General features: G+C 42.2%; 1 protein-coding gene across 1 annotated transcript; it reads left to right on the top strand.

Annotated features, from left to right (window-relative positions):
- Positions 1-2,846: 2,846 nt before the first annotated feature.
- Positions 2,847-14,044, top strand: agtr2 (angiotensin II receptor, type 2). Its single transcript, XM_043705230.2, has 2 exons — positions 2,847-2,947; positions 5,599-14,044. The coding sequence occupies exon 2, from the start codon at positions 5,611-5,613 to the stop codon at positions 6,769-6,771; it is 1,161 nt and encodes a 386-aa protein (XP_043561165.1). The 5' UTR covers positions 2,847-2,947; positions 5,599-5,610; the 3' UTR covers positions 6,772-14,044.
- Positions 14,045-17,142: the final 3,098 nt, after the last annotated feature.

The raw sequence follows: 17,142 nt of genomic DNA on the forward strand, positions 1-17,142 counted from the left end.
TTAGTGAAATGTGACCTTCCTGAAGAAATCTATTCCGACTCTTGCTAATGTCACACCTTACTGGGTAGGGCGTTGGAAATCAACCTGCACGCTTTCTGGGGTTGTCACAAAAGTTAATAATTAATAAATGTATACAAAGTTCCCCAATTTCCTTGTCCTTTTAGACCCAGGTTGACAACATGTACAAGCTTCTGTACTTCATAAGAATTACTTTATTATGTACATATATAATAAATATTCAATACAGTATATATTTGTAACAAATAAATAGATTCTAGCTACAGATAAAAAATTATGAATTGTCAACATCTAGGTCTTCTAGATAAAACTCTAATCCATCTTTAAGATGCCCCCTCCATACACACATATAGACAGACAGACATAAAAAATGGGGTGTGATGGGTCGGGGGAAAGACTGGGAATGCAGTTTAATGCTCCCTGCCATAGCATTCATTGAGATGAGATCCTTTTGGCTTGTCAGGACTTGAGGCTCTTGGATCTTCTTTGTTGAGGATGCACAGAGCAACTGATTCAAACGTATGATGTGTTGGACTTGTTGGTTAAAAAATGCAGCTTGCAACAATTGCTGAGGAGATATAAACTGGCTTTCTTCAGGCTTCAGGTTTTAGTTTACTGCTGAAACAGGGCACAATACTTTTGTTTCAGGAGGTCGGATGGCTTGTGCCCCAGTATTTACATTCACAAGTTGTTCAGCAGCCTCGGAGCCAATCAGAAAGCTGTTGGCGAGCAGAAGGCCTTTGTCATTGACTGGTCACTACTCCACAAACTAATCAGCTACCTGTTGCCTGCTGAATCTTGTGTACACACCTCTTGGTTCCAGCTCATCTACAACTTAAACCTCCCCCCCCTCCCCACCCACTAGAACAAACAGGGTTAACAACATTTAGAATGAGTATCAGATAACTTAAGCACAGCAATCCTTCCCATAATCCTTGGCTTTTAAAACAGTCCTTTTCCATTTCAGTCCACAAAGATAGAGAAAAATATAAACATACTATATTTACACTAATTATCCTTCATTTTACTAGGTGACCACCAACTCTATCCTGAAAATTTGTTTTTAGAAGCTTTCCCACCCCTGCATTATAACCTCTTTGAACAATTTGCAATTTGCAATTCTCCAATCAATTGGTACCACACCTGAGCCAGAATATTGAAAGAATATTGTGCCACACCTTGCTGGTGTAGCTCACTGAAAATTAAACCCCCATTACACCTGGAGTCATCGCAAAACTCAAGATTTTATAAAAGTACGTAAAATTCCACAATTTCCCTGTCTGATAGACTCAGGTCGACAGAAAGCATGGACTAAATTTCTGTACTTAACAAGGATTACTATTTATTACAAATAAATAGATTTTAGCTACCGATAAACAATTATGAGCTGCTGACGTATGGCACAGCTAGTTAAATCTAGAACCCCTTACATTTAAAAGGCTTAAATCATCAACCTCTGGAATGTAGCTGGGGTGCTCTTTAATCCAAATAGCATCATTTGACATTGATGTAACCATTTGGTGTAACAAAAGCAGGTACCTCTGAAACCATTGATGTTGATAGCATTTGCCAGTACCTCTTCAATAGATTAATTTTAGAAAGGAATGAAGTACTGCTGATCTTATCAATACAGGGCTCTGACCATGGAATTGGGTACAAAATCGACTTTGTGACTGCATTCATCTTTCTATAATCTGTACAGAATCCAATTGATCCATCCAATGTCAGAACTGACATGAATAGAGGATTAGGAGAAAATGAGGACTGCAGATGCTGGATACCAGAGTCAAAAAATGTGGCACCGGAAAAGCACAGCCGGTCAGGCAGCATCCGAGGAGCAGGAGAGTTGATGTTTTGAGCATAGATAAAGGATTGACTAATAACTATGAGACAGTCGTCATATTGGTTCATTTTCAAGATGGCAACCTGTAATTAGTGCCATAGGGATCAGTGCTTGTGCCATAAGCACTTACAAGGCACATTCAGGACTTGGATAAGGAAAGTGAATACACTGTAGCTAAGTTTGCAGACAACACAAAAATAGGTGGGATGGCAGGTTGTTGTGGGTGATGGTTTGCAAAGGGATGTAGTGGTGTTAAGTAAGTGGACAAAACTTGAGAGGTGGCATATAATGTGGGAAAATGTGGTTTTATGCATTTTAGCAGGATGAATATAATGTAAAGTATGATATTATAATCAAGCTGAAGATTATTTAATTTAGGAAAGGTTGCAGAAAGACATGGAGCAGAGGGACTTGGGGGTTCTCTTGCATAAATCACAAAAAGCTAGCATCCATGTTCAGCAGGTATAGGGAAAGCAATTGGAATATTGGCCTTTACTTCAAGTGGAATGGAGTGTGAAAAAAAGGAAATTCATCCTGGCTATGGAGGGACTGTCTTATGAGAATTGGTTGAGTAGTGGGTGGATCTGTACTCACTGGAGTTTAGAAGAATGAGCAGAGACCTTATTGAAATATATAAGATTCTTAGGACACTTGGCATATTGTTTCCCCTTGTTGGTGAGTGTAGGATCAGAGGGCATAATCCCAGAATAAGGGGTTGCCATTTAAAACAGATTTGTAGAGACTACTGCATCTGTGGGATTGCATTACTGCAGAGGGCATCAAGGCTGGGTCATTAAGTCTATACAAGGCTAAGACAGACAGTTTTTTAATGAGTACAACCAATTTTTTTTTGGAAATTCTAAATTCTTCCCTTGCCACAAGGGAAGGCCCCAAGAGGAACATGACATGACTCAAGTTATTTTTCCTGTCAGAATAAGTGCTGCCAAAGTTCCTGTCCCATGTTTCGCACAATTCCATCTGGACACCATGTGATTTCTGTCGTGAGAATATAAAGGATGACATTAAAAGACTTAGCAACCAAAGCCAGGCTAAAACTTCGATTCTTCTCCAGGCTCCCAGTTGCTGGTAAGTTAAAGTGATGCTTATATTTTTTGAAGCTGTTCTTGATTTTGGATGCAATCTTACTCAAGAATTTAAGATAAATATTTCAGGCATGAAATTTGAGACAAATAGATTAAGGAAAATAAATATTTGTAACTGCATATTTTAGATCAGCCATTCATTTATTAATACACGTTTCTAAAAGGAATACCTTGATGAGGCACAGTAATTTGACAGGAAATCTGAAAATACGTACATAACATTCATCAACATTCACAACATCAGAAAAGCAGAAAATGCTGGAATCACTCATCAAACTAGACGGCATTTACAGAGAGAAATAGTGATGAGAGCATTTTGCATGAATCTGACTTGTGTCTTTAAGGGAATCAGATACTGAGTTGTGCTGACTCTAATTCTCCTTCTGTTCAATGGGATTGAATATTTTAACTGATGCTTGAGACTGTCAATTCATGAGTATGTTCATTTGCTATTTAAATATGTTAGATTGTGATAAACAAAGTTTCTGATATATGGGATATCAGGATATTCTGAGATTATATATTTGGAATTGGCAGGATTTTTGTTTAATGTATCCTTTCCTTATCCTGTGAAAAGTGTAGCTGAGTTGTGATGATGACAATCTGTGCAATTTGGAATTTTGTTGTAAATGTGATGTCAGTGTGGTACAACTTCCCTGGGGTTCGGATTTGAAGACAAGCAGAGTGCGAACTCCCAATCCTGAGAAATGTAAAAAAATGCCACGAAGAGGAGAATCAGAAATTCAATGTGCCAGAAGAGACTTTGAACAAAGTGCAGCAGATAATAAAGAAGGAAATACCTAAGGCATTTAGCAATATAAAATAAAAATAAAAGTACATGACCATGCAGGGATGATGGACAGAGTCTAAATGAGGAGGTTTGGTGAGGCGGAGATCTTTAATAAACAATTTAGATGGATTTTTACAAAGTACGGCTGGAATGGGAGCATATGTTTCCAGGACTAACTGATGCAAATAAATTGGATTTGGTAATATTAGCAGAAATCAAATGTTGATAAACCATGTTGGCTGCAGCGTTGATAGTGATGTTGAGTCGGGGGGGGGGGAGTTGAGCTTCAGACTACAACTTAAAACCCCCTTAGAAATACATACATGGTAAAGGTGTGAGAATGTGAGTCCTCTGTTAAGAACAGATGTGAAGAATCAATTGACCAGTCAGTCCATTAGTCAACAGTAGGCTGGACATTTGGTTGGTCATGCAGGGTGATGCCTACAGTGCAGGTTCACTTCCTTCACTGGCTGAGGTTACCATGAAGCTCCTTCCTTGTCAACCTTCTCTGCGGCATGGTGACCCTCATGTAAAAACTCACTCTCTAATGACAGAGCAATCCTCTCAGGTTATGGTGACTTTAACTTTCGTTCAGGGAAAACTCTTTTCGCAATTAAGAATAAAATTATCAAGAATTTAGGAGAGCCAGGGACAATTGAAGAAAGTTAGCAATGATATGAATAATGTGAGTTGTATTTTTCAGATTAAATGGTGTGGTTCCTCTCATGATATTAAATATGATCTGTCCAGGGATACAGCTCCTCCATTTCAGATCTCAGTGCTCTATGCAGCTAGGATTACCCACTGCATTGACAGATATACAAAACCCTGGTTAGATCTTGCATGGAATACTGTGAGCAGATCTGGGCGTTATATCTTTAGGAAGGATATATTTGCCTTGGAGGGATTATAACATAGGTTTACAAGAATGATACCAAGACTTCAGGGATTAAGTTATGAGGAGTGATTATTTAAATAAGGCCTGTTTTCTCTAGAATTGAGAAGGTTAAGGAGTGATCTGATCAAAATCTTCAATATATTAAGAAAAAAAGGGTAGATGGGGATAAATTATTTCCACTAGTTGGGGATTCTAGAACTAGGGGGTCTAAAAATTAAACATTAGGGCTAGACTGTCAGGAGAGATGTTAGGAAAAATTTCTACACACAAAGGCTGATATTTGTTTGGGAGTGTCTTCCACAGATAACAGTTGATGCTAGATCCCTTGATAATTTTAAATCTGAGATTGATAAATTCTTGTGAAGCAAAGGTATGAAAGGATATGGGCTAAGGCCAGGCACACAGAATTGTTTAGACCACAGTTTAACCCACTGAACGGCGGAACAGGCTCGATTCCTGTTACTATAAAATTTGGTACAAAAGCTCCAAAAAGTTATAGTGTTTGTTCCTGATAAACTAATAATACCAAAAAATGACTTCCTACTCGACTTATTTAAATATGCAGGAATCTCCAAAACAAATATTACGAAAGAAACAAAAATTCTATTATCTGTCTATCCATTGGCTTGTATCACTGTTACTGCTGGTAGCTGCTCAGGCATGTTCCTGTCCTCGTACGTTTCAGTGAAAATATGAATGTGAACATGAATTGGAATAACAGATTTGTACCTGTGTTTAGCTTTTTGCTAAAATCCTATTCTTAATTTGATCAAGTGAGTTTCACAAAAAGATCACTTGAATGAATAATAACTTATGCATTGTTCAGTGCATTGCAAATCCAGATATTATTCAGAAGTGTTGTTACAAATGTTTACGAAAGTAGAACAGAGACTTTTTTAAAATCGTCTCCCCTTGTATTAAGAGTGTGGCTTTGAATGTTTCATAGGTACAACAGCCAATGAAAAACACTACCAGCCAAGATCTTGCCTCAACAAAGATGGACACAATGCGTTCTACCCTCCCTGCTGACTATATCACAGACATTTCTAATGATACAACTTATTCACAGTTTATGACACCTTCTGTACAGAACGCATCTGGGCAATCATGCAATGTTGTTGTACCATCCCAATTTATTTCCAATGTCATCCCTGCTGTCTACAGTATCATCTTTATCTTGGGATTTATTGGAAACAGTGTGGTGATTGCCGTCCTATGTCATCGCTCTCATTTGAAAACTGTTTCTAATATTTACATTATCAATTTATCAATTGCCGACCTGGTGTTTTTATCGACCCTTCCCATTTGGGCGGTCTATTATGCTACTGGGTATAGTTGGCATTTTGGGTCAGTGATGTGTAAAATATGCAGCTCGCTTGTGTCCCTGAATTTGTACGCCAGTATATATTTCATCACATGCATGAGTTTTGATCGTTATATGGTAATACTCCATCCTTTTGGATCCCAGTCTGAAAAATCTCTATGTCAAGCTCGCTGTGTCATAATCCTTGTATGGACTTTGGCTTTGGTTGCAACCTTTCCAGCCATTTACTTCCTGCGTGCCCACTATTTGGAGAATTTGGGAAATACGGTGTGTGCAATGGTTTACCCCCCCGAGAACTCCGATCACTGGTCTGCGGCCATGTCTTTGATGAAAAATACTTTGGGCTTCTTCATTCCCTTCACAGTAATAAGCGCATGCTATGGTTCTGTTGCCTATCATTTGATGAGAATGGACGTACGAGAGAAGAACAAACGTAAGCGAGACAAAGCATTGTGGATGGTGTTTGCAGTAGTGTTGGCTTTTTTCATCTGCTGGTTGCCATTTCATGTATTAACCTTCCTCGACGCATTGTCAAAGATGAATTTCATTACCAATTGTCGAACCATCACTGCGATCGACACTGCAATGCCAATTGTAATTTGCCTTGGTTTTGCTAATAGCTGCATCAACCCTTTTATTTACTATTTCATGGAAGATCACTTCCAGGTCCAGCTTACTGATATGGCTCAGAGTGGATCCATTAAACTGTACAACCGGAGAAACTCATCGACCAGGATCAGCTCCTTCTCCCACAGGAACAACGACATGCGGGATACTGATGTGAAGAATTCGTGAGATGTTGGATTAAATGGAGTCACCATTGTCCTCCCAACCTCACTGCCTTGCTGTTGATTGCCATTGCATTTTAATCTTCAATCTCCATTGATATTAAGGCACCAGAAAGTGTGCAGCTCTTGATTAAATCTACATATATTAGAAATACAGCATTATGGTAATGATATAATTGTCTTTAAAGGTTAAAACTGTAGATTTTTTTAATGGAATGATGCATGTTTTAAGTGACTGGGAATTCTCAGATATTACTCAGATATAAGGTTGCTCCTGAATTCCTAGTATGTTGAAACTTATTTTTACTGGTTACTTCTATGTCTATAAGAAGTGCTTTTGTATTAAGCTTTTGTTCATTATGAAGATTACCAACCATTTTAATAACCCTTTGTTCTGGTGCACTATTTTTTTTGTTACTAGGGTGAAGCTGTTACCACATTTAGTCACTGTTAAATAAATAGCCAGACAATGAGGGTAATCAGAAAGATTGGTATTTTACTGTTCACTTCCTAATGTTATATTTCATTGTTCCTCTGCCTGATAATTTCACTTAAAGCATTATCTTAACTTTTGCCCAATACTGTAGGATTAAATAAGGTCTGTTTGAGCTGGGTTCAGGTCGATAATTATCAGCCTGGCTTTTGTTCTACAGTGTGTCCTCAGTCTATGTCAAATCAAAATATGATCTTCTGATTTGTGGGATGGGCAGAAAATGACCAAATCTGTGAACTAGAGGACATAGGTTTAGGGTGAGAGGGGAATGATCTAAAAGGGACTTAAGGGACAACTTTTTCACGCAGTGGGTGGTGCGTGTTTGGAATGAGCTGCCAGAGGAAATGGTGGAGGCTAATACAATTACATAATTTAAAAGGTATCGGATGGGTATATGAATAGGAAGGGTTTAGAGGGTTATGGACCAAGTGCTGGCAAATGGGATTAGAGGGTCAGGCGCTGGCAGGTGGGACTAGATTGGGTTGGGATATCTGGTCAGCATGGACGTGTTGGACCAAAGGGTCTGTTTCCGTGCTGTACATCTCTATGACTCTATGACTCTGTATAAACAGAAGGCTGTTATTCATGAAAGTGAATCTAATTGGAATCTTGTTACAATTGAAATTCCTCAAGTTTTTAGATTCAGAATATCACTGTTCAACAATTTTGTTCATGAGCACGTAAAGATCTCCAATACAGCCATTCTTAATTTTTTGGATATGACTGACATATTTCATAACTTGTTGGCTGTAGGCCAATTTAGAAAAGTTAGCGGTAAATGTAAATTTAAGGTGAGCATATGAACCCCAAACCTTCCGATCTCTGGATTTTCTGAGAAAGTCTGACACAAACATATGTGGGAATTTCCAGGAATTTCAAACTTCCAATTTCCTGGGATCCTTCACTAATGACTCTGACCCTGAGCTCAGAATCATTGAACTGCCAGAGTATGGAAAGTGGCCATTCGGCCCATCAAGTCTGCACTCACCCTCTGAAGAGCATCCTACCCAGACATTCCTCCCATAAACCCATATTTACCCATGGCTAACCCACCCAGTCTGCACGTCCCTGGACACGATGGGTAATTTAGCACGGCCAATCTACCCAGCCTGCACATCCCTGGACACGACGGGTAATTTAGCGCAGCCAATCCAGACAACCTGGACATCTTTGAACTGTGGGAGGAAACAGGAGCACCTGGAGAGAAACCACGCATACATGGGGAGAACATTCAAACTCCACACAGACAGTCACTCAAGGCTGGAATTGAACCCAAGTCCGTGGCATTTTGAAGCAGCTGTGCTAACCACCATATCACTGTGCTGCCACTTCAGTAGAGATGTGGGCTAGATATTTGGCATTGATCTGCATGGCTACCCTGGATATGTCAAACAGTTTCGTGTCCAGTCTGACAGCTGTGTAACTCCAAAACGGAACCACCCCATCCATAAAAATCCACCCCTGACCATGTCTAACTGCTAACTTCCACCCCCACCAATGGATTACCACCACTAATCTGACCTGGCTAACCCCTCAATGGTCTCTCAACACAATCCCAAACTGACCCAATTACCCCCTCAACTATCCAACTAACTTTGACTACACAACCCCCCCCCCCGCCAACATTACTTGACCGACCTGACCTGAACCAACAACCACCCAACAGCCCGTGACCTCTTTACCCTCCTTGATGGCTAAACTACCTCCTGACCTGACCCAACTACCCCTCAACCAAATGACTACCCATTGATCACTGATTACCTGCTGGTCACGAGATTATCTGTCAGTCACTCAATTCCCTGGGGATCATCCAACTACATCCCTGAGCACCCAACTATTCCCAACGTAACCTGAGAAGATTACCCCCTCAGCCATCTGACTGCTCTGAGCTGGATCGACAAGCACCTGAACACTCAATGACCCCCCCGATCCTGCAACCCAACCAAACTCAACCATCTCACCACCCTAGCTTTCACAGCTTCCTCCCCAGCTCACTGACTCAGGCACCCACCCACCCATTCACGTTTTGCCCAGGTTCAGCATTCTCTTCGATCTGACCATGTCCATTCTCCCGTCACTCTGGTTGGGCATACATGTGAAATATGGTCTCCCTGTCACAATGATCCACAGGTGCTTCTGACCAGCTCTCTGCAGCACATCTTTGCAGGTGATGTTAAGGAGTCATAGATTCACACAGCACAGACACAAAACCTTCAGTCCACATATGTTCCCAAACTAAACTAATCCCACCTGCCTGCGCTTGGCCCATATTCCCTCCAAACCTTTCCTATTCATGAACTTATCCAAATGTTAACGATTGTAACTGTAACTGCATCCACCACTTCCTCTGTGTCAAGAAAAAATGCTTTTGTGTTTTTGTTATATCTTTCCCCTCTCATCTGTGCCCCCTAGTCTTGAAATCTCTCATCCTCGGGAAAAGACAGTGACCATTCACCATATTTATGCCCCTCATAATTTTATAAACCTCCATAAGGTCAGCCCTCAACCTCCTCCGCTCCAGTAGGAAAAACATCCCGGCTTATCCTGCCTCTTCTTACAACTCAAGCCCTCCATTCTCAGCAATGACCTGGTAAATCTTTTCTGAACCCTCTCCAGCTGAATAATATTCTTTCTATATGTTGTCTCTATGTGATACTCAGTGTCTTTTCTAGATAGTGCTCATGAAAATGTCCAACCTTTGCCATCCTTTTTTGTGTCTCACTAGCATAGATAACAGTTGATACTATTGTGGATATACAGAGTGGCAGCTTCATACCCGTGTTGATGGTGTTGAATGCTCGGATTACACAAGGGCCCTGGAAGACCAATGCTTCTTTGTCCTTTCATGTGTGGTCCTCAATCTCTACATTGCCTCCCTGGAAATATTCATTCCTAGGATGGGGAGATGGTCAGCATTCTCAATGTCCTGTTGCCAGGTGCTTATGACGGTTGGGGAGTGGGGCTGAGTGCGTGATGTGGGGAATGCGTGTTGCTGTGCAGTCAGCATATCATTGATGCATGGACCATTCTCGTGGCCACGTTTTGGAACAAATGCCCAATACAGGAAAGCAATGAAATCTATATAAGTCCCCATACTTTTCCTCTTAGCTATTGATTTCAAGGTGAAATCAATAGCTAAGAGGAAAAGCAGTGGGGAGAATATGGGGCCTTGCTAAAGACCTGTCCCTGTTACCTTGTGTGATTCAGTTGACTATAAATAGAAGAGAATTATATTTGCACCACATACTACATTTGGTCACATTTCGAATATGCATTGAATTTTAATCCCAATATAGAACTGAGGGCATTTCAGCTCTGGGGAAGACACTACATCTTAGAACACTTGGTTGTGAGGATAAGCACCAAGAACGAACAGTAATTATTTTGCAAATAAACTACATTTCAGGGTATGAAGCAGAGCTTTTAAAATGACTATCAAACATCAATTCAATGGGTATTTGTATTAGTTAGGACCAGACCCCAGACTTGTAAATCCATTAGCAGAGAGTAATCTTGGACACCAAGCATTATTTGCCCTCAGAGGTTCACTGTCCTTTGGGAAGACCTGTTGAGATTTCAGGAGTGGGGTGAAATTTGACTTTGAGCACCAATCCAGAAACCTGGAGGGCTAGATCAGCTGCTCATGATAGACTCACACATGTTCATTTGATTGACTCCATTGGGATGAAGCTCTGATGACTGTTACAACAGCTAGGCAATGTTCTCCATCAGATTACTTCCAGTAGAGTGGGCGCAAAGTAGAATAGGACCCTCACAGTACAGATAGAGGCCATTCAGCCCATTGAGTCTACACCGACACCCTGAAGAGCATCCCACTCAATCCCCATAACTCCGCATTTGTCATGGCTAATCCATCTATCCTGCACATCCCTGGATACTACAGGGCAGTTTAGCATGACCAATTCACCTAACCTGCACACCTTTGTGAGGAAACTGTGAAAGGAAACCCATGTAGACACAGGAAGAATGTGCAAACTGCACAGAGACCGTCACCCAAGCCTGGAATTGAACCTAGGTTCCTGGTGCTTTGACGCAGCAATGCTAACCACCCAAATCCCTGAGAGCGTTCACTGAAGTTGCAGAGGGCAGCTTAGTCAAGAGTCAAGGCTGAATGGGTAGGAGGAGGCACGACACCTGATGTTTCATTCTGACATTACAACAGTTGCCACATTGCAGGAAATACCTCTTTGGCTGTCAGGTGCTCTTTGACATTCGAAGGTCATGAGAGGTCACCTCCATTCCCCACTCCACCACCCGAAACCATCCCCCTCTCAACGCAATAAAGATAGGGTCCCCTTTGTCCTCACCTACCAACCCACCCATCTCCGCATCCAATCCATCATTCTCAAATACTTGCACCAACCCCAACCAGACCCCATCACCAAGAACATCTTCCACTCCCCACACCTCTGTGCCTTCTGCAAGGACCATTCCCTCCAACAGTCCTTCATTCGTGCCACCCCTGCCACTGAACTCCCAGGTACCTTCCCGTGCAACCAGAAAAGATACAAAACCTGCTAGTACAACACCCCCCTCTCCTCCATTCAGGGCCCTAATCAGTCCTTACAGATGAGATAGAGGTTCACCTGCCTCTCTTCCAACCTTGTTTACTGCATCAGGTGCTCCCGATGTGGTCTTCTCTACATCGGGGAGACCGAACGTAAACTTAGGGAACGGTTCACAGAGAATCGCAGCTGGGCCCACAGAGGCCAACTGGACCTCCCTGTCACCACCCATTTCAGTTCCCCCAACCTCTCCCTTTCTGAAATGACCATCCTTAGCCTCCTCCATTGCCAAAACAAACCACAACTCCTATTGGAGGAACAACACCTTATCTCCCATCTGGGCAACCTATGGCCCGGAGGGCTGAACATTGAGTTCTCTAATTTCAAATAACCTCCCTTCCCATCCCCCGACTCCCTTCCCAGCCCCACCCCTCTCCCTTCCACTGCTCTCTGCAACCAACCGGGTCCATTCCTCCCATTGACCAAACAGGTCGCAAACTCTACTTCTCTTCACCTATCCCCACTTCACCACGCTGGCCCTCTCTCCCTTTATCTGCAGCTCCCCCCACACCCACCCCCAGTCCTGAAGAAGGGTTACACCTGAAATGTTGACTTTTGCACCTCCTGATACTGCCTGGCTTGCTGTGTACTTCCAGCCTCCTGCCTATCTACTTTATAAATGGAAGCATTTCTGTACCAATGTTGCGTTCAGCAGCTCGAGTCATGGGTTAAAGTGTGACATTGTTGAAATGCTGCTCTTGTTCTTTGTGCAGCACGGTGGCTCAGTGGTTAGCACTGCTGCCTCACAGCTCCAGGCTCCCAGGTTCGATTCCAGCCTTGGGTGACTGTGTGGAATTTGCATGTTCTCCCTGTGGCTGTGTGGGTTTCCTCCGACAGTTTCCTCTGGTTTCCTCCCACAGTCCAAAAGATGTGCAGGTCTGGTGAATTGGCCATGCTAAATTGCCCATAGTGTTAGGTGCATATTCAGAGGGAAATGAGTCTGGTTGGGTTACTCTTCGAAGGGTCGGATTGGACTGGTTAGGCCAGAGGGCCTGTTTCCACACTGTAGGGAATCTAATCTAATCTAATCTCACCTAAAACCAGATTTGACCTGCTTTGAAGAGTAAAGTGTAGAAATAAAAGTTTCCACTAGATGGAGACAATAATATACAAAGTAAGTATCACCGCTCAAAGAATGGCAGCAGCAGATGGCAGCAATTTACCAATGAACCTGTTCCTAATGTGGCCAAACCTCTTTAAGCTAATTGCCAAACCGACTCTGTTCAGCATCCCAGCTGAACCTGTTTGAACTCCAGAGAGTAACCCCAGGGTGTACAATGGGAATACAACAGTTGTTGAGCAGAGGAAGGGGAACCCTTAGACAGATTAGCCAATGCACAGCTTGAATACTTGTAGCAAATACGTGCCTGCAATAAAACCTCAACTAAGACTTGACTTCTCGACCAATCTCAATAATAAATTGAACTCATGCATAATTAAATCTTTATAACACACTATAATTCTTAGCTGCATCAAATCTGCATGTGACATGTACAGAACATTTAGTACGAATGACTGCAATTGTACATACAGAAACAGATTTTATGATAGACCCCACAATGGGGATTTAGTTACATACAGCAGAAAATATTGATTCCTGATGAAGTGCCTTTGCCTAAAGTGTCGATTCTCCTGCCCCCTGGATGGTGCCCAACCTTTTCCAGCACCACACTCTCTACTCAAGAAACTTATAGAAAGCAGGAATATATGCATTTAAAATTGCTGTACATATTTTCTCTCAAATGTAGACTGATTTGCAATGTCAGAGAAGTAGAGCGTTTGGCTGCTGCTGTCTGAATACACAAGGTATGGAGGAGTGTTACTTGACAAATGAGTCGGGCTCCCTGATGAAAAGGTAGAGTTGCTGCAACAAAAAAAAACAATGACTACCTTTTAATTGGCTTTTCATATGCATCCATCGCGCTTCAGAGAACAGCCCATTAGACTTCTCCCATCAACAGATTAAAAACCAAGGATTTCACTGTGTCTCACACCTGCACACACACAACATGGGTGCGGAGGGAAAATTAAGCACTACTGCTGTTGGGCGGTAGTGTGGAAGGTAAAAAAAGAAAAAGAAAAACATAAATAAATGATGAGTGATGAGTGTCAAATGTTCTGTTCACTCTGAGACCTGGCTCTGAGGGAGCTGGATCAGTGTCAAGGACTTTCCACGTAAATAAAGGGTGACTTGGTAACAGGATACTGGCCTCTGTGGAGTTATTTCAGGTGTCAAAAAAAAACCAAGGATTTAAAGGGTCCTCAAAAATGTCACAGAGCAGTCCAAGATCCAGGGGCAACCATTGCTGTCTCAGTTGCCCAACTCGAAAGTCTAATCTCACGATCCCACTGGGGGTCACAGCCACCACAGTATGTGAAACAATGACCTAAACTTCAAGAAAGCAATGCTAGCTTTGGCTCGGTTTCCCTGTGAACATTTCACTCAGGGTGACTTGCCAAGTGAGTGTGACACAGGAATGAGGGCCAAAAGATCTGCCTGTAAACAACCATGACTTGAAACTGTTGTTTGCATTATGCTGTTTCAAAGTGATTCATATACAGTCATTTTGACATTTACATATTACTTTGTCCCAATTCATTTGTAGAAATAACACTCACTATTATCATGGTCAACACAAGTGTACAATAGGCAATATTAGATTAGATTAGATTAGATTAGATTACTTACAATGTGGAAACAGGCCCTTCGGCCCAACAAGTCCACACCGCCCCGCCGAAGCGCACCCACCCATACCCCTACCCCTACATTTACATTTACCCCTGATCCGTTGCCTGTTATATGCCTCATGCCATTTCTCTTCAATGCAAAACAAAATCAGGCCAAGTGGGTGACAATTCATTTTGCCCATTTACCTCTTAGTCAAGGTTGAAACTTCTGTTCATTGGTTGGAAATACTTTGCAGGCATCCTCCGCTCTCCTTTCTTCATCTATATTTCCCTCTCCCTCTCTCTCTCGTCAGATCTCCAGTTCTATCTCTTGATTTCTCTCTCCATCTTTTTTACAATCTCCCTCACCTTCTTTCTCTCTTGCTATCTTTATCTCTTTTTCACTCTCGCTGTCTGTCTTTCTAAGCTGATTTCTGTCGCTGTGCAGAAGCGTGTCACACCAACAAAGAAAGTCAGTCGTTTCCTGCTGCATTAAGGTCAGCCCAAGAAAGGAAACTGGGGACGTGTGAGACATTGGTTCCATTGGGAGCTGTAGTGTTAAAGGGACAAGCTTGTGTTTCTCATTGCTTCATCTTAACGTTGAAGCATCATCTCAAAGAATTCCGACAAGTTATCTTGCCATTATGAATCTTCCAGTCTTGAAGGGTTCGATCACAGTTATGTGGGGACACCAAGAGAGTCTTATGTGGAAATGCTAGTTTCAGGAATATCCAGGAGCAATGCCAGGAAGATCACCTCACTGTGTTATGAAAGTATCCAGATCCACTGTTCAGTGATCAATACAAATATGATCAATCATTGATGTTGGGGACTTGATAGCACAACCCTGGGGTTCATAAAACAAAAATAAACCAGTTAACAGTCCTCAAAGGATCAAAACCAGTTTAAGGTTAGGTGTGGGGAGCTGCACTGTATCAAGCACAGAAACAGTCTTGAAGCAGGCACACATGACTCAGCTGCGTTCCTGGAGGTTATTCAGTTTTGGAGGGTATTGGGAAGACAGAGGTTGGTGGTGGAGGGATGTTTTTCAGACTGGAGGCCTGTGACCAGTGGAGTGCCACAAGGATCGGTGCTGGGTCCACTATTTTTCTTCATTTATATAAATGATTTGGATGTGAACATAGGAGGTATGGTTAGTAAGTTTGCAGGTGACACCAAAATTGGAGGTGTAGTGGACAACGAAGAAGATTACCTCAGATTACAATGGGATCTTGATCAGATGGGCCAATGGGCTGAGGTGTGGCAGATGGAGTTTAATTTAGATAAATGCAAGGTGCTGCATTTTGGAAAAGCAAAGCTTAGCAGGACTTATACACTTAATGGTAAGGTCCTGGGGAGTGTTGATGAACAAAGAGACCTTGGAGTGCAGGTTCATAGCTCCTTGCAAGTGGAGTCACAGGTAGATAGGATAGTGAAGAAGGCGTTTGGTATGCTTTCTTTTATTGGTCAGAGTATTGAGTACAGGAGTTGGGAGGTCATGTTGCAGCTGTACAGGTCATTGGTTAGGCCACTGTTGGAATATTGCATGCAATTCTGGTCTCCTTCCTATCGGAAAGATGTTGCGAAACTTGAAAGGGTTCAGAAAAGATTTATAACAATGCTGCCTGGAGGATTTGAGCTATAGGGAGAGGCTGAATCTGCTGTTTTCCCTGGAGCATTGGAGGCTGAGGGGTTACCATATAGAAGTTTATAAGATCATGAGGAGCTGGATAGGGTAAATAGACAAGGTCTTTTCTGTGGGGTGGGGGAGTCCAGACCTAGATGGCATAGGTTTAGGGTGAGAGGGAAGATATTAAAGGAATCTAAGGGGCAATCTTTTCACACAAAGGGTGTTGTGTATATGGAATGAGCTGCCAGAGGAAATGGTGGGGGCTGGTACAATTACAGCGTTTAAAAGGTATCTGGATGGGTCTATGAGTTGGAAGGGTTTAGAGGGATATGGGCCAAGTGGTGGCAAATGGGGCTAGATTAGGTTAGGATATCTGGTCGACATGGACAAGTTGGACCGAAGGGTCTGTCCATGTCTCTGACCCTGTGACTCATATTCATGAATTCCCAAAGCAACAGTGTCACTGACAGGGCCAGTAATTATTGCCCATCCCCGATTGCCATTGTGTCCCTTAAAGGCAAGACTGAATTAGGATAACAAGTTCCCATCCACAAAGGAAATGAATGAATGAAACAGATGGGTATTGTACAACATTTGCTAGCATCCAATAACATTTTAATTCCAGCTTTGATCCTATAAACCGAATTTATAATTCCCAGCTGCTGCGGTTGGATTTAAACTCATGTTGCCAAAAATTAGTGTAAACTTTGGGGTTACTAGGCCAGGAACAAAGCCACTCTACCTCCACACTAAGGCTTTGGACACAATATGCAGTACAGTTATTCAAAGGAAAACATTACATTTGTGCAAAATGCTATTTTATTGCTATGCAGTTTGAGAATTGGGAATAGGAGTATTTTCAGGATGCAACCTGCAACTAGTGGAGTGCCACAGTGATCAGTGCTGGGGCCACAGCTTTTGCAAAATATGTCAATGACTTGGCTGAGGGACGTGAATGCACTGTTGCTGATTTTGTGGATGACACAGAAATGGATGGGAAGG

This window comes from Chiloscyllium plagiosum, unplaced genomic scaffold (genome assembly GCF_037043375.1).
Source record: "Chiloscyllium plagiosum isolate Xiang-an unplaced genomic scaffold, Cpla_swu_hap1 HiC_scaffold_11, whole genome shotgun sequence".
NCBI classification, from domain to species: Eukaryota; Metazoa; Chordata; class Chondrichthyes; order Orectolobiformes; family Hemiscylliidae; genus Chiloscyllium; species Chiloscyllium plagiosum.

Bases quoted from the DNA above. Each gene is read 5' to 3' on its own strand.
- agtr2 (XM_043705230.2), top strand. From the start codon at position 5,611: ATGAAAAACACTACCAGCCAAGATCTTGCCTCAACAAAGATGGACACA.